General features: G+C 38.7%; 1 protein-coding gene across 1 annotated transcript in view; it reads left to right on the top strand.

Moving 5' to 3' along the window:
• Positions 1-811: 811 nt before the first annotated feature.
• The window catches only part of LOC126253099 (HEAT repeat-containing protein 3), a 329,591-nt gene continuing 307,034 nt past the window's right edge, over positions 812-23,368 (top strand). Inside the window, exons 1-3 of the mRNA XM_049954206.1 lie at positions 812-1,111; positions 3,415-3,578; positions 18,528-18,615. Coding sequence (XP_049810163.1) covers positions 953-1,111; positions 3,415-3,578; positions 18,528-18,615 — 411 coding nt within the window. The 5' untranslated portion in view covers positions 812-952. The remainder of the gene's footprint in view (positions 1,112-3,414; positions 3,579-18,527; positions 18,616-23,368) is intronic.

The following is a 23,368-nucleotide window of genomic DNA, read 5'->3' as shown; positions in this document are numbered from 1 at the left end:
ATATTAGCTCTGATATTTATTTCATAATCACAGTATTATATATACATATAATTTAAAGCCATATATATATATATATATATATATATATATATATATATATATACTTTCATGATTGTGTCAAATATAGCTGCAGTAAAAAGAAAGTGATTTGTTTTATGGGACATACAGAAGAATGTATTAGTAACTAAAAACGAATGAGCATCAAACATAATTTAATGTTTGTTGTTGGGATATTAAATTTCATCCCTTAGCATTTACTTTTCCTGAGTGATGAATTACTTATTCCAAATGAGATGATATCTGTCACGTTTCTCAGGATTGGTATTGGTGCTTCTGAGCTACTGAAAATTGTCTATGTGTTATGCAAGGCTATTGGGATTTGTGGAAGTAATCGACATTCTATGTGGTGTATAAGTCATACCCATTGATCTTTTCCTTTTCATGTGACATATTTGATGGATTGTTCCAAATAGGTCACTTGGCTTTCTCATATACACTAAATTTGTCAATCATCTCGTTTTAATATTTCTTGCTTAATTGCGCAAACTTGACCATTCTTGTAGAAGGTCTTGCTTTAAAATAGTTTTAGCTTAATATGTGATCTGTTGTTTTAAGATTCACTTCTTGTTTTGTCTGAAGGTATGACTTCTGGTTGTCGAATGAGCCTTTTGCCGATTTTGAAATGGCTAATTTAATTTTTTCCGAAGGTTTGAAATCCTATACCGTCCACGTCTAGAGATATATTGGAAAACACCTGTTAGGCATTTGTTAAGCACTTTGGCGTCCCTGCGCTGTGTTTATCCGTGTCTATTATATCTCTGATCCATGCCTTCTACTGAGTACTGTCTGTTTCTGTCGCACAAGTGAGGGTGCAAGCGGTTTAAAGAAACAGTGAAAATATAATTAGTGATTGAAGTTTAGATTTATTATCTTTGTCTTCATATTTACCCCAATGGGAAAAGTGAAACAAAACAAACGTAAACGGAAGAATAAGAATCCTACAGGTCTGCCAAGCGTGAAAGACATACAAAATGAAGAATCCGAACTCAGTGCTAAGAGCTTGGCTAATGTATACAGAGGAAAAAATGCTATTAAAGCCGTTATTGAACAGGTATGTGTTTCAAAGTTGTCATTGTAATATGTATCCGACATATTTTTAAAATTAATTTTTAGGTGGAGAATCTCATGCAACTGACATTGCCAGGTGAATGGCTGTTCAACGACTGCACTGAAGGAAGGAGGCGACTGTTTTGTTTCGCGTAATGCCGTGTTTGTTACCGTCGATTTCTTTCTTCTTGGACCGAATTTTTTCCGTTTTAAGTTTCAAAGCGAAATATATTCCTAAATTGGTGCATCGTGTCCCAATTTTTTTATGTTCACGTTAAACTTCGAACTTAGGAAAAAAATTAACGTTGACCTATTACTAAAGCATGTAGTACAGATATATTTGAAATTGTACTTTACACATTATTACAAGGTCTTCATAAATTTGCATATGACTGCTACATTTTTTCATTTAACATTTTTCTGTATGACAATATAAAATTTATGGCACACAAAGCCAGTAACGGCACCCTTTTGAAAAAAATTCACAGTGACGTCAGTATTATCCTGCAGATAGGTGTACTGACTCTTAAAAATAGAAACGGACTAATTTTCGAAATCAGAAACTGGAGATATTGATAGCATATTTTCCTTTAATGTACATTGTTAAGTGGAGGTACAGTAAATCCGTAAATAAATATTCAGTTCCATTCTGCATTTATACGTGTAACAACTTCAGTTGTAGAAGGGGTATATGGCAAGAAATACTCTTATATTGAAGTACTAACCTTTCTGCATATGAAGTGTGATATTTATTTGCAATCATGTTCAGACATAAATGCCCTGAAATAATTGTGTGAGTGATATGGCATTAAAATGAATGCTACCCTCCAGCTCGTATCATAGGTGTGAAGCAGATTACAGTGTTATCTTCGTGTTAAGTCTTATCACACACAGCTCACATTAGGCTTCTCACTGCTTTCAGACCTATATTTGCTAACATAAATATGCACATTTCAACTGTCACCTCTTTGCACTTACTGTCTGTCATCCTATTGCAGTGTAAACACTAGCAAAAACTTGCTTATTTTTGACTCCTCTGAAAGTTAACCATTGTCAGTAAAACCTGTAAAGTTCATTTTCAGAGTTTTATCATCATTCACATACTAAAAATTTAGACTCTATTTGCAAAACAGAGGCACCAAGCACTATAAAACAAATTGTATCTTATTTGGTTGTAGTTTACTCAAAATGATGAATTTCAGATTAAGAGGCTCGCTTGGGAACATACTAAAATTGTTCTAGGGGAGAAAAAAAGAAAAACGGGGGAAAGAATCACTTTTCAGAATTCCAGAATGTGGAAAAAATTAGCAACTGGTTTATGACAATAACAATCGTTTATAGATTGTTCAAGATTATAGTACTCGTATACTAGTAAATGGGATTGTAGTGCCTGGGTTGAATCTGTTAAAAGGGACAGGCTACTTAATAAATTTTTAGAATATAAGTTATTGACATTATAAAGACATATTTGTGTAGAACAGTAATCAGAAAGTTTCTTGATTCATTATAAATTTGGAGATTAATTGGGACAACTCATATGCCTGTTATGTCATCAAGGGTGGCACAAGCATTACATAAACAGAGATTTCTATTCAGAATGAGTGTCACAGCTAGAAGTCATATTGTGATTAAGAAATTGCAATGAATGGCTTGTCTGTTTGTATCATATTACTTGTAATTATTAAACAAGGTTACACTACATTCTTGTTGAATTAAAATTCTGATGATTTTTCACTACATGAAATTTTTTACAACCACTAAAGTGAAGTAACTGACTTTTCAGAGAAATTTTAACTTAAAACTGTTGACAAACAACATGGAGTGATTACGGTAGCAATCATTTCCTCTGTGACCATTATGATTGTTTGGGTGTGGTATATTACAATACTGTAACAGTCACTTGTAACAACTGGCCACACAATACGTGCCATGCCTAAACAAAGGCTTCCAAGGACTTGTTGATTAGTTGACATGTTGCCAGCCATCCAAAGTGCAACCTCCAAGAGTCATTCACCAATAGTCTTTTCCTCACTGCATTCCACAAGGTTCAGCTATATCTTGAAGAACCTTTCTTTGTGTCTGTAGATTATCTTCCACATCTGGTTGACCAGTACATTCCACATTACATTTCTAGGAGCTATAATCAATACTCGATAATAAATTTATTCTGTTCTAACTGCAGTGAAAAGGCATAACTTTTAGAAAGTTTTGATGTGAACTGTACATGGAAATGCTGTTAGCTTTCTGATCTTACTAAAAAGATTATTTTTATTCATTGACTGGGAAGTAATTATTTTTATTTTACAGCTACAGGGAAGCACAGAAGATAAAATATTTGGCCTGAGCTCTATTGCATCCGTATTTGATAAACATCCAGAAATGGTTGTTCAAAATCGAATAATAAGGATAGCAGCTCCATTGCTGCTTGACAATGATCCAGTTGTAAGACATGCTGCAGCAGGTGCATTACGGTAATTAAATTTAATAAATGTACATTGGATCAGAAATTGTTTTTAGTTTTTGTGTCATTTATCACATTCAATCACAGTAAAAAAAAAAATGCTTCCTTAGAAGAGCTGAGACTACATAATTGTCAAGTGATAATTGGTGGGATGCTACTTATAGACATTTCAAGTACAATCCAGCACTTGAACATCATGAAGAATTAAATAAAACAAAATAAAGTAAGAAATGTGCAAAGCAAAGATGAAACTGTACAGGGAGATTTTGGAGATTGTTCAGAGATAATTTTAGTATTTTGTCATATGGAACCTGTGGTCTCTAGTGGCTTGTTCCATCATAATAATGTAATAGCTTTATTTGGTTTGTTATCTCAGTTATCTTCGTAGCTGAGAAATAACTTGACAGCTATGAAAAATCCTGTAACATAAATCTATCTACCTAAATATAAAACGTAAAACACAGGGAAATGCAATGACCTCATACAATGTAGTTGTAATTGTTGCAGGAATGGCTCAACTTTTCTTCATTGTGCAGATCTTTATTGCATTCAGTCAACCCATATGCAAGGTGAAACTTGAGTTTCTTCTGGTATATAAAATGATTGAACCACTTACAAGAATGCAACCAGGTGACATCTTCAATAGCTTTCTTTAACTAAGAGGAACCTCTTCCTTGTATATATTTGGAAGGCCATATAATGTTGGAGGGGCACACAATAAGAGCTAAGATTCTTGTGCCAAGAGACTGTTCTTCAGATGTTTGTTAGTCTCTGTCGAACATATTTGTCAGGTCAGCACTTAGTCTGCAATATGCTGAATCCGATAGTAAACACTGCTTCTTCTGAACAACATCCTGCATGTCCAACACAACCATAGCATTTCTGTTGTCCAGTGGTAAAGTAACAATATCAGGATCCACTGTGAGTGAACACAAAGCAGCCCTCTCAGCTGTTGTATGAGGGCATGCTGAAAATTAGTGCCTTGGAACTTTTTTTATGAAAACTCTTAAAGCATTTTAATTAAGTTCTACATCTTTAGTCTTCATGTCTACATATTTGCAGCCCTCTGACACTAGGGCTTTGAATAGTAGTGCCCATTTTGACTGGGCACTGATGCTCACTTTCCAAACAGAATTATTGCTTCTCACATGGGAGCCACTCTCTGTCACTAGCAGTGAAGGTATCCTCCATGCACCAGTTCACTACCTCCCAATAATTCAGCTTGCGAATTCCATAAAGAAGTAATTCAGTTGCAACTTCATAACCATGAGATCAATGAACTCGAGAATAAATGAAATAGAAATTTTTTTTGCAAAAACATGGTGTTGACTCTTGATGGATGTTTGGTACTAGATATCTCACTGTCTACTTACGAAGACATCTGGTGATACATAGCAAACTTTTTTTTAACTACTGTTCTGTGTAAGTTACTAAAGGATATTACCTGTGTCTTGAAGCAAATAAAGAGAGTTGAGTAAATAATCTGTAAAACTGACATTCAAGCCACCAAAATGTTCTGAAATTAAAATGCTTTAACTAATTGTGAGCAGTACAGCATTTATTTGTTTAACACACATAATTCATGTGTTGCATCAAGGCATCATGAGAACATAAGATACAGCTCATTGCTAATAGTCAGTGGTGCAACATTGAGATCAAGTGATCACATTCTCAGGAACCAAATCCTTCGTTTTGTAACCTAACTACAGCCTATTAATAAGGCTGGCCTTAATCATACCAATGCATATTTTGAGCTTATTCACACTGCTCACAGTGGCTGAGCCAAGTGAGTCACCTTCCAATGTTATCACATTCTGCAAATAAGGCCACCCTATGGCAGTTTGTGTTTTCAGCAAATTTGCATCTATCATGATACTAGAAATAAAGGTTAATAGGCCATCATTATTGGTTAGGTACTGCTAACAAATAGAAGAAGAAGTGGAATGTTTGCAAAAAATGTCAGAGAAGAAGAAACAGATGATGTGATGCTGAGTAGACTTCTTGAGTTATTTGTATTATCTGTGTACACCTGGCCTGCTAAAAACTTATTATAAGCTGGAAGTCAAGAAACTGGAAGCCTATAGCTGCCCCCTCTGATAATACTGTAATCATTCATGGAGATCTTTATAGCTTTTTAGACCTTGTGTATCTTAATGTCTCTGATTAGCAGCTTTGTTATTTTATATCCTGACCGCTGTTTTCCTTTTAGTTTGCTACTGAAAACTTCATACTATGTTTCAAAGCCATGAGAAACACTTGCACTTTCATAAATTCTTCTGTTGTCTTCCCAATTTCACCTTGCTGCAATCATGTATCACTTTAAAGACTTGCAAGGTGTGGAGACAGTTAAGAGGGGTCCATGGTAGATTAGATAATATCTTCTTTATACATACTGAAAAATCTCATGGGCTAAGCTATATCACCCTTGCATTGGCTAGCTCTAACTTAACGTGATGACAAATGCCAACTTCTAGTCTATGCTACTCACAAGTATATCACGTGAATGACTCTTGGGAAAGTGTAACCAAAATATCGGGCTTGTAAATGCCATATGTCCTTCAGCTGCAAAGAATGCAAAATCTTCCAAAAATGGTAATTCAGAAGCAACTTTTAATTAAAATATATATGCCATATCAGTACTCACAGAACCTTTCCTCTCTGGGGTAAAACAACGCACACTCCACTGAAGTGAAGTGACCAGATAGGAAGCATAATTATTGCACACTTTCTTCTTCCTGTCATTCCTTCAGTACTTAGCTTCACACTTTAGGTATGTATCATATCACCAGAACTACAACATCAGATACTTTGGATATACTGACTGTAATCATCCATGCAACAAAATGTTATAGAATTATCTCCATTACTGCTATTTGCTATTGGAACCAAATTCTCCACAGTTCTTATATTAACCTGTTCATGCTGAAATTAATAAAAAGCTGAATCAGTTCCTGTTATACCTGTGTGGCTTCATTGATCCACCAGAGCTAGCAACATTACTTTAGAAATTAACTTTCAGAACTCGTGACAGGCCATCTGTGGAGTATTACAAACACTATGAACTTCTTTGACCCAGCTAGATGGTAGTATAGGCGCATGTGAACATTAGCTGCCGTGTATGTAGTTCCATAGATAAATTAGTGTGTCTATCATAACTAACATAGTCGCATGAATTTTTATATTTGGAACGTCTTGCTACAGTATTTTGGCATAGGTTAGTACTGATAAATATGCACTTGGAACCAATATTTTAAGACCCCACTGGCACATGTGCAGTGTGCACAGTTGATGTTGCACAAGTGCCGCTTCGGCGCATGCACCTCTGCTGCAAGTGTGTGTGATACACTGTGTGCCCTCCGTGGTGAAAGCTTACCAGATTGATATGAAATCGACAGTCTCTGCACAGTAAAATCGTAGAATTACACCGGCTATATAGAGCAACTATAAATGATCTTTCACAGATCTCAAAAGTGCCAAGATTTTGCTTAATGTTCTGTCTGGTGTGGCTGAAACATTTCCCACTGTCATTTTGGAGGTCTCGTCCTCTTCTTTTTCAGTCATTCGTATGTCTGAGGTGTATGAGCCCCCTACAACCAAAGACTGTGTTTCTATGGAGAGTTTGATGACATACAATCAAACAAAAACTGTAGCTCTCACACCAGACTTTTGGAGCAACATCATTATGAATCACTGGGAATATGATTGTCCAAGTCCCTTGCCAATTGAGATGGCATCTTCTGCCAAATTCTGCATGAATTCGTGTTATATGAAACCTTAGTGCTCTGCGTAGCTGGCATCCTTCTAAGATTTTACTATGCAAAGACAAACAGTTTGATTTTTTAAAGGATTTGATATTGGGATTGCAGTTTTGGCAATAAGCCATTTTCAAGCATAGGATTTTGACAGAGACTGACAGAAAAAATTAAATCTCGAGAATACATTATTCTGGGTTACATATTTAAATGAGTAACCTTGCAAGATCATACGGTAATGTAAGTGTGAGATAAGCCATTGCAAATTTAATTACATTAATAACTGGTGTAACTGTCAGAATGTTGAATGCAAGCACACAAACATGTATGCATTGTGTTGTACAGGTGCCAGATATCAGTTTGTGCAATGGATTTCCGTGCCTGTTGTACTTTGGTCAGTCAGTACCAGGACTGTTAATGCTGTTTGTGGTTGACACTGGAGTTGTCATCCAATGCTGTCTCATGTGTGCTCAATTGGAGACAGATCTGACAATCAAACAGCCCAAAGCCCTGTACAGCATGTTGGGTTACAACAGCAATATGTGGTTGAGTGTTATCCTGTTGGAAAACACCCCCTGGAATGCTGTTTATGAAAGGCAGCACAACAGGTGAACCACCAGATTGACGTGTGAGTTTGCAGTTACGGTGCGTGGGATAACCATGATAGTGCTCCTACTGTCGTACGAAATCACACCCTTTACCATAAGTGCAGGTGTATGTCCAGTGTGTTTCCAGTTATAGGTCCATTGTGTCTAGCATGCAGTCAAGCTGGTTGCAGGCTCTCAGCTGGACTCCTAACAAATACACAGCCATCACTGGCACTGAGGCAGAACCAGCTTTCATCAGAAAACACATCTGACCACCTCCAACATGCCTTCCAGTGAGCTGTCGCTTGACACCACTGAAGTCACAAATCTTTGTGTTTGGGGTCAGTGGAATGTATGCTACAAGGTGTCTTGCTTCGAGATGTCGTGTTACCAATTTGTAACAGTTCGTTGTCACTGTGGTGCCAACTACTGCTCAGATTGATGTCTGTATAATGTGACAGAGCCATATGCCAAACACAATGGTCTTCCCTCTCAGTAGTGACACATGGCCATCTGGAGCCCTATCTTCTTGCGACTTTTCATTCTTGTGACCACTGCTGCCAGCAGTCGTGTACTTTGGCTACAATCCTGTCAACTCTTTCTGCAATATCACAGAAGGAGCATCAACTTCTTGTAGCCCTATTAAACATAGTCATTCAAAGTCAGTGATAATTTAGTTTTTAACACCTTAAAGACATTCTTGATTAAAATCAACTCACCACATCCAATCAAGAGTGAAATATCTAGTGATGGAAGAATACCCAACAAAATTAATAGTTGGTTACAGAAGGGAGGCAATTTCTACCAAACAATAAAACACCTAATTTGGAGGAAGGAAGTTTCAGAAAAAGCAAAACTCCTTATGTTTAAGAGTTATTACTTCCCTATTGTCACCTATGGAGGAGAAATATGGACAATGACAGAAAGGGACTGGAGCAGACTGCAAGCAGAGGAAATGAAATTTCGCAGAGCAGTTAAGGGAAAAACAAGAATGGACGGAGTAAGGAATGTAGATATTAGAAAGGACCTTAAACAAGAAAGCATGAGAGAAGAAATTGAAAAAAAAAGAGATTAAGATGGTACATGCATGTTAAAAGGATGCATGGGCAGAGACACCCCTAAATTATGGAAGAACTAAGGATGGATGGAAAAAGACCTAGAGGGCGCCCAAGAACATGGTGGAAAACGGGAGTGAGAATATCTGTGGAAAGGAGAGGTGTGACATGGCAGCAAGTGGAGGCAGAAAAGTGGTAAGAGGACAAGCCAAATGGAGAGAACTCGTCGGCACCCAGACCCGACAGTAGCTGGAGTGGGATCCGGATGTAGATAGACATCCAGTCTCAAAAGTAACTAACACTCATGGCCGTTATGTATTTAAAGCAAACCTGATTTGCATGTTCCTAGTAGTGCTACTGGCACCACTCTTATGCAAATCCTTTAAAAAATTTATAGAAGGTGTGCACCCATACTACAAAAAAAATAATCAGTTTGATGTTAATGAGACAACCTTTCACCACCTAGGGTGCACGGCACAGTGTATAGACTTGCAGCAGAAGTGCACTTAAGCAGCTCGTGTGCGATGTTAACTGTGTACACTGTGCGTATACTGGTAGGCCCTTAAATTAGGGAGTCCAGTGCATTATCATCACTATTCACCTGGACATTACCAGAAGAGTCTGTGCCAAAATATTGTGGCAGTAAGTTGCAAACATCCAGCAGTTCATCCAAAATAGTATAAAAGTCACATTTGTTCTCTGCATACATTGACTGCATTACAATGTCAGAAATTTCTTTCTGAGAGTCAAATGATGATATTTGGTTAAATTGACTTTACTTTGTAATAACAAAATAACATTACGAAAACTTCCATTTCATGCTCATTAACATCAATCATCTCCTTTGACTTGCAATTCGAATTTTTGGACAAGTTGGAGTTTTGCTGGTGTCCATAAATACTTGTTTCGGTTACCAGAATACAAATAAACATATTGACAAAAAATATTTCAATATATTAAAGTGGGGCAATATTTGTATCTAAATTAATTTTTACCTCTGAGGTTGAAATAAAAAGGAAAATTATATTGATTTCATTGTGTATGCAGACACTTGGATATCCATCATCTTCTGATTCTTCAAACAATGGAAACTCCAGGATGGATTGTAACAGTATTATGAAAAGGATAGTTGCTATTCACTATATAGTGGAGATGACTCTGTCGCAGACAGACACAATAGAAAGACTGTCAGGCTTTCGGCAAATGATGCCTCCACACACACACACACACACACACACACACACACGTGACCACAGTCTCTGGCTGCTGAAGTCGGCTTCAGTGGCCAGAGACTGTGGTCATGGCTGTGGAGGTGTCCTGTCTACTTTTGAAGAAGGCCTTGTTGGCCGAAAGCTCTCTTTCTAACAGTGTTTTTTTGTTGTGCGACTCAACATCTCTCCTATACGGTGATTAGCAACTATCCTTTTCATAATATTGTCGTTGTCCGATTCTTCATTTCTGTCACTGAAACTTTTCTCAGAACTGCTGTTGAGACTTCCCAAATATTTGGAGACTTCAGCACATTCACTGTATCACTATCATCAGTCTTGTCACTATAATATATTGCACATTTTGACATATTGAGGATATAGGCTCACTGTCCACATACTCGTGCACAGCTGAATGTAGATTGTTACTATCTTTTCAGTTGTTGAGATTCTGCAGTTATTGAGTGATAATAGAAGAGAGAATTTCTATGCAATTGCGTTATTTTATTGTCATCAGCAGTTCAGGCTATCATATCCATTTTCAAGCGACATTTAGTAGTTCAAAATAACAATAGTTACAGAGTGAAGTACAGAAAGTAAGGTAGTATAATACATTTAATGCCATGTGTGTTGTTAATGATTTTTCCAATGAGATAACAGATCATAATTTAGTGTAAAAACACATTTACACAGTTTCTTGCGACTTAAATGTAAATTTCATAATGTTGCTATAAATTGTTAGCAACAATTTGCTGCATACAACTGTGTAATACCTAGTATATATTCTGCGATGTGATCAAACACGTCGTAACTTGTCCATTTCCAATGGCCATGAGACTTGAGAACATGTAAAATGTGAATATTAATCCAGAGGAAAAGATTTAACAGGAAAATAGCAACTTCCACAGTACAAATAACCTAGAAATTTATCGAAGGCAGTAACAGCATGCCCCCACAGAATCATATGGAAAGAGCTGAACATGCATGTGCATTTCTTCCGCAGCTGGATAGTTACAGACTATAGTCATAGTTCAGTTGAACAAGTATAAGACAGGCAGACAGACAGACAGACAGACAGACAGCTGTAGCCTTATAGCTGTGGAACCATTCTCTCCATTTGCCTGAAATAATTTAGGAACACAAAGGAAAACACACATCAGCTTTAACATAGTAATCAAATCCTCCAAATACAAATTTTGATGTGAAAACCTAACAAAATGCAGTTGAAATTTATTGGTATTAATTTTAAGAGCCTCTTTTAAGCTTTATAAGTCCGAAGTCCTCCCTCCCTCCCTTGTCCCCAAAAACAGTGGTTCTCAAACTGTGTGATGGGGCGACACAAAAGTATTTGATATGGACACCTGCAACAGTAATGGCTGCATAGAGGATAGATAAAAATCAGTTGAATATTTTCATGATCCATTGTAATATACATGCAGTGTAGTTCTCCTCTACATAATACCTACAAGTCTTTGTGTAATGAAAACACCGGCTGTATTCCTACATTTTCCTTCACCTACACTTTTCTTGTCTGCTTTAGGATGTAATGTGTGAAGCGTTAGGGCCTGGTATCATTGTTAATGGATACCATGCTCTATCTGTGCTATAAAAAGCCCTTTAGCATTACAGGACAATTAACTCTACCAGATACTCTAGATTTGCTGAGAATTAAGATTAATGAGTTGGTGGAGAAACTGCTGTCTTCAATTTGATACATTATTTGATATGTTAAGGGATCCCGACAATACAACAATCCTTTTGTGCCCTTTTACGTAGAGTGTAGGGGCTGTAACCACCTTTGATTAAAGTTTCCTGTGTTTGTTTGCACCCTGTATCAACATTTTAATTACAGTAAGTTTAGTATGTTCAAAGTGCTGCCAAGATTTTACACTGTTTGAACCACCATCTACACCTACATCTATATTCTGCAAACCACTATGAGGTGCATGGCAGTGGCTATGCCCCATTGTACCAGGTATTAAGATTTCTTCCTGTTCCATTCACATATGGAGTGTGGGAAGAATGATAGTTTGAATGCCTCTGTGCATGCAGTAATTATTCTAACCTTATCCTCCCAATCCCTGTGTGAGCAGTATGTGTGGGGGGGGGGGGGGTTTCTTGGAAATATTATTCTTGAAATATTATTAGACTTTCTCAGGATAGTTTGTCTGTCTTCCAAAGTCTGCCAGTTCATCTCCATCAATATCTCTGTGACATTGTCCAATGGATTGAACAAACCTGTGACCATTCATGCTGCCTTTCTTTGTATATGTTCAACATCCCCTGTTAGTCCTGTCTGGTACAGGTCTCACACTCTTCAGAAATATTCCAGGATGGATCACACGAGTGATTTGTATGCAATATCTTTCATAGACTGATTGAAGTATTCTGCCAATAAACCAAAGTCTACCTTCTGCTGTACCCATGACTGAATCTATGTGATCATTCCATTTCATATCCCTACAAAGTGTTACATCCATGTATTTTTATGGGTTGGCCAGTTCCAACAGTGACTTAATGTTATTATAGTCATAGGATACTGCATTTTTGCTTTGAATGTTTAGATCAAGTTGCCAATCTTTGCACCACGTTGAAATCTTATCAAAGATCTGACTTAATATTTATGCAGATTCTCTCAGATAGCACTTCATTATTGATAACTGCATCATCTTCAAAAAGCCTATAAGTGAGGTCATTTATGTACAATATGAACAGCAAGGGTCTCAATATACTTAGCTGTGGCCCACCCAAAGTTACTCCTACATCTGACGATGACTCTCCATCCAATATAACATGCTGTGTCCTGAATTCAGTCACAAATTTCAGCTGATAGCCCATATGATAATACTTTTGACAATAAGCATAGGTGTGGTATTAAGTCAAATGTTTTTCGAAAATCGAGAAACACTGCATATACCTGGTTGCCTTCATCCAAAACTTTCAGTATGTCATGTGAGAAAAGTGCAAGTTGCATTTCAAATGATTGATGTTTCCAAAATCCATGCTGGTTGGCACTGAGGAGGTAATTCTGTTCATGATACCTCATTATGTTTGAGCTCAGAATATGTACTAATATTCTACAACAAATTGATGTCAAGGATATTGGATGATAGTTTTGAGGATCACTTCTACTACCCTTCTTTTATATGGGTGTGACTTTTGCCTTATTCCAAGTACTGGACACAGTTTTTTGTTCAAGGGATCTATGATAGATTGTAGTTAGTAGATGGGCTAACTCAGCTGCAAATTCAGTGTTGAAACGGATACATCCCATCAGGCCCTGGAGCTTCGTTCACTTTTAACAATTTCAGCTGCTTCTCAACACCACTGACAATGATAATTATTTCATTCACCTTTTCAGTGGTACAAGGCTTAAATTGGGCAGTTCTTCTGGGTTTTCCTTTGTAATGGAACATTTTAAAAAGAGTTTAGCATTTCAGCTTTTGGTTTGCTACCCTCAATTTCAGTTCCTGTCTCAGTTGCTAGGGACTGGACACTAACTTTAGTGCCACTAACAGCCTTTACATATGACCAGAATTTCTTAGAATTCTGTGAAATGTCATTTGACAATATTCTGCTACGGTAGTCATTGAAGGCATCATACAGTGCTCTCTTGACAGCCAAACATGTTTCAGTAATCATCTCTATAGCCTTATGCTTCTTTTTTACACATATTATGCAGTAATCTGTTTCTTTAAAAGGTTCTTCACAGTGACTGTATACCATGGAGGTTCCCTCCCATTATGAACTGTTCTACTGGGTACATGTCTATCCAGTGTGTGGTCAACTATTCTTTTAAATTTGAGCCAGAGTTCCTGTAAGTGCTCATGACCTGTGCTGAAAGTTTCAAATTTGTCGTTTAGACATGACATTACTGACTTTTTATCTAGTTTACTCAGCATATCTGTCTTTCTGCTTGTTTTAACTGTCCTTTGTACTTGTACGCATCATGGTCACTGATACTGTTATCGATGTGGACATCCTGAAGGTCAGGTCTATTTGTGGCCATTAAATCAAATATATTTCCATCATGAGTGTTCTAGGTAAATTTGGAGAAGGCAGTTAGTAAAGTTTCATAGTTGTCTTATCACACCCACCACTAAAAGAACTGTAATTTCCCAATTAATTATTGGTTGATTAGAGTCTCCACCGATGATTACAGTGTGACTGGGGAATTTACATACAAGTGAATTGAGGTTTTCTCTGAAATTTTTGGTTGCATCAGATGAGTCTGGTGGGCGATAGAAAGACCCAATTATCATTTCATGCCCAAACAATCTCACAAGCAGCTTCAATTTCTACCTTGGTAGAACTGAGTTTTTCGTCTGCTGTGACAAGTACACCACTTCCATTTTCCATTTGCCTATTCTTTCGATATGCACTTAAAGTTTCCTCAAAAATCTCACTGTTATCAACATTCAGATTTTAACCAGCTTTCTGTACCTAGCACTATGTGAGCTTCACTGCTTTTTGTGAGCGCTTCAAATTCTGGCACTTTGTTGTGAATGTTTCGGCGGTTTCATTTTAGGATTTTAATACTCTCACCTGTGGGAGGCATTTCTTTCGATCTTACACTGATACTTCTGGGTTTCCTACAGCTATCATTATCAGGATTGGATGGAGAGTCACCTAATCTAAAAGAAAACCCTTGTGTGCACCCCACACAGTCAGCTATCTAAGTAGTAACCTCTGATGTGTAATGTACACGTGACCTATTTAGGGGGACCCTACGGTTCTCAACCCAGTGGCCCAAGCCCAGGAAGTCACACGCTAGCTTGTCACAGAACCTTTGAAGTCTCTGGTTCAGTCCTTCAACTGGATTCAGAACCAAAGGGCAATGATCATTTCTGGGGACAATGCTGCAAACTGTGAGCTTTGTTGAAACTCCATATGTTAAGGTTGGTCTTCTCATACTTCTCTGCCAGTCACTGGAATGACCCAAGGATGACCGAAGAGCCCGGATGACAGGCATAAATTATTCCAATGTGTGCCACAATCAGCAGTTGGTTGCACCCTGTTCCCTCAGTGGCTGCCGGAATAGCCTATTCAACATGCTGAATGAGGCCCTCAGGCATGTAAACTGAGTGCAACTAATGTCCTTTCCTGTCCCTTGCTGCCATTTCCCTAAGGGATGCCATCATTCATCATGATATTTGAACTTCTGACGATTAATAGAGCATACCCTTGAGAATTTGGCACCTTTTGACACTGGAAAAATCAGGTTTCCCCGAAAAAGGTGGAGTGAGTCCAACTGGATGTCTTTCACTGAAAGACAGCAAGTCATACTTTTTGGTTAGGGAGCTCAATATATTGCCCTGAGTCCTCCCTAGTCCCCATCCACCCTGTACAGGACACCTAAATCTAACATTGATGACAGGTAATGACAGATCCTGCGCTTTCTGCCAAGGAGACGGGATCCACAGAAGAGGATAGTACCTGAGGTACTTCTGGTACAGGTATCACAGGTTAATGACTCTTGGGAGCTCTTCTGACACACCAGTTTTCAGCAGTTGCTAATTGTTTGACAGTGATGATGAGGAGGTCCATTCTCTGACGAGCGTAGGGGATGATGCAGGACACCCACACCACCGACTAGGCAAGGTCCAAGCAGAGGTGGTTTGCCGTTGCCTTCCTCCGATCATAATGGGGATGAATAATGATGATGAAGATGACAAGAACACCCAGTCATCTCAAGGCAGGGAAAATCCCCGACCCTGCCAGGAATCGAACCCGGGACCCCATGCACAGGAAGCGAGAATTCTACCGCAAGACCACAAGCTGCATACAAAACTCTATTCACTGCACCAACTGTACAGAACGTGTTGACAGTAGTCAGAGTGATTTCCAGATGCTTATGAACGTCAACCAACTCGCCCCATATTTGAGAACAGCATTCAGATTGGGGCTGCATTTTGGCTGCTGCAAATGTATTACAAGGCAGTGAACAAATGACTTTAATTTAAACCTGGTGATTATCTTTTAATCTGTTGAGCTAAAAAGTTGCTAATTCCCTATAAGTGTTGAAGCAGATACATAAAATGAGATGTTTGAGACAACAGAAAAACCTGTGGTCAAAATAACTAGTTTCTTAAAATGTTTTGCTGTTAATTATAGTTGTCACTATTTGCAGCTCAGTCATTTGTTAGATCTGTGTTTGATGTTCGTGTATCTTATAACAGCCTGGCTCAGTTTAAATGTGATAGAGTGGTGCACATCAGGGGCCCCATTTCATCCCATGTAAACATCCATAAGAACATCTCCTCCATGCACCTGAACAGTGCACTATGGTAACCTGAGCAACTCACATCAACATATTCATGCCCTATATCCAGACTCATCAGTCCAGGCAATGTTTTCCATGCCTTTGAGTATCCAGTGATTGTTTTTATGCACTAATGCTAATCTCCATGGTATAGGGTAAGCAGAGGTTTGTGCACCCTGTAGTGAGGAGATGGTTCTGAATGATGTGGCATGCTGTTATCCAACATTGGTTTATGGGGTAATTTACTGCAATATAGTTTGGCTATCTGATGTTACAATTCATAATTATCATCACTGACCCCCGTCAGCAACACAGTTGACTGTGGCAGTTATCTCAGAATTGAAGTACCCATGGTATACCCTAGACAGTGTGACACATGAAAAGCCCAGTGCCTGAATCATTATTTGAACCAGTCACCAACATGCTAATTCACACACACACTCTAATAACGTTCAGCTCACCCATCCGGTGTTCAACTTGTGTACCAATGCACAGTACAGGTCACCATAACACTCCAGTCATGTGACATGCCATCTGTTCCATTCACTTTTGTGAAATTGGCACTTTCTGTCAAACACATGTGCTGCCACTGATTCAGTTACCTGTAAGTGTACTAATTCGGCTCTGTGCAATACTTGACATGAGGGCTGTCCGTTGCCTTAAAAACTGATGGTTAGCTTTATCTGTAATTATGGAAAATATCAAAGTTTATCAGCAAACCTGACTGCTGATTTTTCTTGTGTTGGTAAATGGTATGCAGAATATTTTTGTCCTTAAACTAGTACTGTTGTATGTATTCCTTTCAAATGTGTATACTAGAATACTGTGCCATCCACAGAGTTATTTATTTTTGACAGTGTATTGCCAATGAGACTCCATCAGAAGTCGGTGAACAATGTAAGAAGTTTGGACTTTCATGTGAAAAATGGGTTGCTGAATTCAAATGTGGTTGCACTTCTCTTGAAGATAACCCTCATCAAGGGCATCTCAAAATTGAAAACACAGATAAATACTTTGAAAAAGTGTTGATATGATGATTAATGTAATTGGATAGATAGTCTTCTTACCTAGCAGCGGCAGGAGAACACACTTGTAATGGTATTAAAGTTTGCAAGCTTTCGGAGTCAGTGGCTCCTTGTCTGGCAGAAGGGCTGAATGGGAAGGAAGTGGGGTGAGGGGGAAAATGACTGTGAGGTTTAGGAAAAGGGACAGAGTTCAGAAAAGTTGCGAGACCCCAGGTCAGGGGAGACCTGCCAGATGGAATGAGAAGGAAAGACTAGTTGTTAGGGACTGCACTGGATGAGATCTGAAAACCTGAGAGCTTAAGGTGGAAGACAGGGTGATACACAAGACAGAGATTACTGTCAAAACATCATGCACGAGTTAATAAGAGCGGAAAGCTAAGTGCATTGTATGTGATAGAAGTGGGCGGAGACAGCGAAAAATAGACAGGCTTAGAGGTACAAATTTTTGGAACATCTATCCCATTCACCATATTTTTCACCCACTGATTGGCACACATTTCACAGAAATGTCTGCTGGAATTTACTTAATGCTTGCTGATAAGGTTACGCATGCTTCATTGTGTATTTTGAAAACCTTTCAGCATCACACTTCAGGAATGGCATTCATTCTTGGGGAAAACATGGGAAAAGTACTTTAAGGGCACAGTGTTCAAAAATAAGTTTTGTTCTTGGAAAGAAAACATTTTTTGATTGAAAGATAAATAACTTTTTGCATTACGATCATACATGGTCTAACATTTTCCTATGTTACCAAAATGTGTTGTTTCATTAAACATAAGTTCAGTAATAGCAAATTTTTCTCTTTCCAGTCTCACTGACTTAATATGATAAGAAGGAAATTCATTGTGAATGACGAGCCTTCCTTGTAGAAAATCAAGTGTGTTTCAATCTATTTCTTCCGTAATTTGTACAACAATTAAAAGAATAAATTTGGTGTGCTAAAATGGACAGTATTTTATTACATAATGTATGTATTGTTGCTCAAGTGTAGTATTTGCAGTTTACTGTGTGAAATAATGTATGCCAGCATTAGTTTCTCCAGTTTAGTATATTGTAATAATTTGTTTCAGGAATCTTAGTGCTTGTGGAGATCCTGACTTGTGTGACGTATTAGTTCAGCAGGATATAATGACATCACTTAGTGCCTTAATTCAGAAGGTATTTTGCTGCTTTACTTCATTTGCATACTAAACAATTTAGAATAACAGCTTTCATAACTTCAGTAGTTGAATTAAACGTATCTTGACTTTGCTGATATTTAGACCGCTGACAGTGGTCAGTGTGAAGTAAATGTTTTACTCGAAATATTAGATAGCAGCAGAGTAACATAAGAAAAGTAAAAATGTCCCCTCCTCTCCCCAATTATGTTTTTCTCCTAATATAAGTGTATAAACCAGTTCCTGTAGTTATCAGTCTAAGTAGATTAATATTAGTCTTGATTTGTTGTTATGGAACCGGCTAGCATTGGCTGCTTCTGTCTGTTAATGTGTGACTTGACTTATTTCACATGCTTGTCAGAGAACCAGTCAGCACTGGCTGCTTCTGCCTGTTAATGTGTAGTTTGACTTCATGGGGTGACGTACAAAAAAGGATGTGTTAGTGAATACAAAATAAATAAACATTCAATGAAACTGAAAATCAGAAACAAGAGATCCATGTTCCTTGTTTTAGTTTGGTCACTGACCTCACTTTCGCAGAGTAATATGTTTTTCGTCAGTGTGGTGTGAAAAGACTTACAATAGAAGCAAACATATGATATTTTATTTATATTATTAAATTAACTTAGAAATATGCTCGAAGAGTTTCAGCACAGCTGTTGTGTGATCATTGTGAGGAGTACAGTACTGTTTGAAGACATAATATTCTTTTAGAACTACATGACTGGAGATACTAGAAACACCATTCTATTTTTGTGTGTTGCTTTCCCAGTGACATTGTGGACACCCCGTCGAGCAGGTCCTACTAAATTGCTTGAATTTTTGTTAAAAAAAGGAAATCTTTAAATCTCCTTTTGAAGCTTCAAAATGTCCATAGTAAGAGCTGTGTGGAATGCTTCATATATGATTTTGCAATATTCTGTTTCTCTTGCAGTTTCATAGGATTGCTTTTTCAGTTACAGTATATTATTAGCTTGTCAAAGAAACAAGAAACATCCACAGTTGCAAGTCTTACTTTCAAGAAAAGAATTTTTCTTGTTATCGATAATCGTGATGTCCTTAACCAAATTAAACTGTGGCTCAAGTAGAGACATGCTGAATTTTTCTAAATGCAATTCATGTGGATATCCATTTCTGGGGTGCTTTAGCATGCTCTCACCTTCAATTTGGTGAAAGTTCAGAAAGTGTCACTAAGAGAGGAAAACAGTAATGGAAGTTCCTGATGGAGCAATACGTAAAATAAGGGAAAGAGAACCAGTCGACAATAGTGGATCAGTGATTGGAGCACAGTAACACACAATACAAAGCAGTGAATGCAGCTGTTTTCTGGTATGTGGTAATATGCTCCACATATCAATCTGCTATAGGTGAGTGGTTGCCTTCCCTTACTCCAGCAGAGGATCAAGTTATTCAGTCGCTCACTCATAAGGCTAGTCCTCCACTTGCAGCTCTCTGAACAGAGTGGTGAGCTATCACTTAATATTCTGCTGCAACTCCTCACAGTGCACAGAAAATACACTGTAATTTATGTTGTACACTGTCAGTTCTTACCGTTGCTCTCCCAACAGTGGTTACGATAAAGGTTGTGTGAGTGATTGCAAAATAAATCTATATTCACTAAAAAAAACACTATTTTTGCCTTGTTTCACAAATTTTGTTACTGTTACTGCACAATATAGGTTTTGGGTTATAAGCCCATTTTCAAGTACATTACTGATTTCCACATATACATGACTACTCTGCAATTCACATTTAAGTGCTTGGCAGAGGGTTCGTCGAACCACAATCATACTATCTCTCTACCATTCCACTCCCGAACAGCGGGCGGGAAAAACGAACACCTAAACCTTTCTGTTCGAGCTCTGTTTCTCTTATTTTATTTTGATGATCATTCCTACCTATGTAGGTTGGGCTCATATTTTCGCATTCGGAAGAGAAAGTTGGTGACTGAAATTTCGTAAATAGATCTCGCCGCGACGAAAAACGTCTTTGCTGTAATGACTTCCATCCCAATTCGCGTATCATATCTGCCATCCTCTCTCCCCTACTACGTGATAATACAAAACGAGCTCCCCTTTTTTGCACCCTTTCGATGTCCTCCGTCAATCCCACCTGGTAAGGATCCCACACCGTGCAGCAATATTCTAACAGAAGACGAAAGAGTGTAGTGTAAGCTGTCTCTTTAGTGGACTTGTTGCATCTTCTAAGTGTCCTGCCAATGAAACGCAACCTTTGGCTTGCCTTCCCCACAATATTATCTATGTGGTCTTTCCAACTGAAGTTGTTCGTAATTTTAACACCCAGGTACTTAGTTGAATTGACAGCCTTGAGAATTGTACTATTTATCGAGTAATCGAATTCAAACGGATTTCTTTTGGAACTCGTGTGGATCACCTCACACGTTTCGTTATTTAGCGTCAACTGCCACCTGCCACACCATACAGCAATCTTTTCTAAATCGCTTTCCAACTGATACTGGTCTTCGGATGACCTTACTAGACGGTAAATTACAACATCATCTGCGAGCAACCTAAGAGAACTGCTCAGATTGTCACCCAGATCATTTATATAGATCAGGAACAGCAGAGGTCCCAGGACGCTTCCCTGGGGAACACCTGATATCACTTCAGTTTTACTCGATGATTTGCTGTCTATTACTACGAACTGCGACCTTCCTGACAGGAAATCACGAATCCAGTCGCACAACTGAGATGATACCCCATAGGCCCGCAGCTTGATTAGAAGTCGCTTGTGAGGAACGGTGTCAAAAGCTTTCCGGAAATCTGAAAATACGGAATCAACTTGAGAGCCCCTGTCGATAGCGACCATTACTTCGTGCGAATAAAGAGCTAGCTGTGTTGAACAAGAAAGATGTTTTCTGAAACCATGCTGATTACGTATCAATAGATTGTTCCCTTCGAGGTGATTCATAATGTTTGAATACAGTATATGCTCCAAAACCCTACTGCAAACTGACGTCAATGATATAGGTCTGTAGTTAGTTGGATTACTCCTACTACCCTTCTTAAACACTGGTGTGACCTGCGCAATTTTCCAATCTGTAGATACAGATCTATCGGTGAGCGAGCGGTTCTATATGAGTGCTAAGTAGGGAGCTATTGTATCAGCGTAATCTGAAAGGAACGTAGCTTTGCAACCCCTAAGGTATCTACTTCTAAGAAACTCATGCTAGCAGCTGTTCGTGTTTCAAATTCTGGAATATTCCATTCATCTTTCCTGGTGAAGGAATTTTGGAAAACTGTGTTCAATAACTCCGCTTTAGCGGCACAGTCGTCGGTAACAGTACCATCGGCACTGCGCAGCGAAGGTATTGACTGCGTCTTGCCGCTTGTGTACTTTACATACGACCAGAATTTCTTCGGATTTTCTACCAAATTTCGAGACAGTGTTTCGTTGTGGAACCTATTAAAGGCATCTCGCATTGAAGTCAGTGCCAAATTTTGCGCGTCTGTAAATTTTAGCCAATCTTCGGGATTTTGCGTTCTTCTGAACTTCGCATGCTTTTTCCGTTGCCTCTGCAACAGAGTTCGGACCTGTTTTGTGTACCACGGGGGATCAGTTCCATCTGTTACCAATTTATGAGGTATGAATCTCTCAATTGCTGTTGCTACTGTATCTTTGAATTTGAGCCACATCTCGTCTACATTTGCATAGTCAGTTCGGAAGGAATGGAGATTCTCTTAGGAAGGCTTCGAGTGACACTTTATCTGCTTTTTTAAATAAAATTATTTTGCGTTTGTTTCTGGTGGATTTGGAAGGAACGGTATTGAGCCTAGCTACAACGACCTTGTGATCACTAATCCCTGTATCAGTCATGATGCTCTCTATAAGCTCTGGATTGTTTGTGGCTAAGAGGTCAAGTGTGTTTTCGCAACCATTTACAATTCGCGTGGGTTCGTGGACTAACTGCTCGAAATAATTTTCGGAGAAAGCATTTAGGACAATCTCGGAAGATGTTTTCTGCCCACCACCGGTTTTGAACAAGTATTTTTGCCAACATATTGAGGGAAGGTTGAAGTCCCCACCAACTATAACCGTATGAGTGGGGTATTTATTTGTTACGAGACTCAAATTTCCTCTGAACTGTTCCGCAACTGTATCATCGGAGTCTGGGGGTCGGTAGAAGGAGCCAATTATTAACTTAGTTCGGCTGTTAAGTATAACCTCCACCCATACCAATTCGCACGGAGTATCTACTTTGACTTCACTACAAGATAAACCACTACTGACAGACACAAACACTCCACCACCAATTCTGCCTAGTCTATCTTTCCTGAACACCGTCTGAGACTTCGTAAAAATTTCTGCAGAACTTATTTCAGGCTTTAGCCAGCTTTCTGTACCTATAACGATTTCAGCTTCTGTGCTTTCTATTAGCGCTTGAAGCTCAGGGACTTTCCCAGCACAACTACAACAATTTACAACTACAATTCCGACTGTTCCTTGATCCAAGCACGTCCTGTATTTGCCATGCACCCTTTGAGATAGCAGCCCACCCCGTACTTTTCCGAGGCCTTCTAACCTAAAAAACCGCCCAGTCCACGCCACACAGCCTCCGCTACCCGTGTAGCCGCCAGCTGAGTGTAGTGAACTCCTGACCTATTCAGCGGAACCCGAAACCCCACCACCCTATGGCGCAAGTCAAGGAATCTGCAGCCAACACGGTCGCAAAACCGTCTGAGCCTCTGATTCAGACCCTCCACCCGGCTCTGCACCAAAGGTCTGCAGTCGGT

This window comes from Schistocerca nitens, chromosome 4 (genome assembly GCF_023898315.1).
Source record: "Schistocerca nitens isolate TAMUIC-IGC-003100 chromosome 4, iqSchNite1.1, whole genome shotgun sequence".
Lineage (NCBI taxonomy): Eukaryota > Metazoa > Arthropoda > Insecta > Orthoptera > Acrididae > Schistocerca > Schistocerca nitens.
This window is presented reverse-complemented; position numbering and strand designations above follow the sequence as displayed.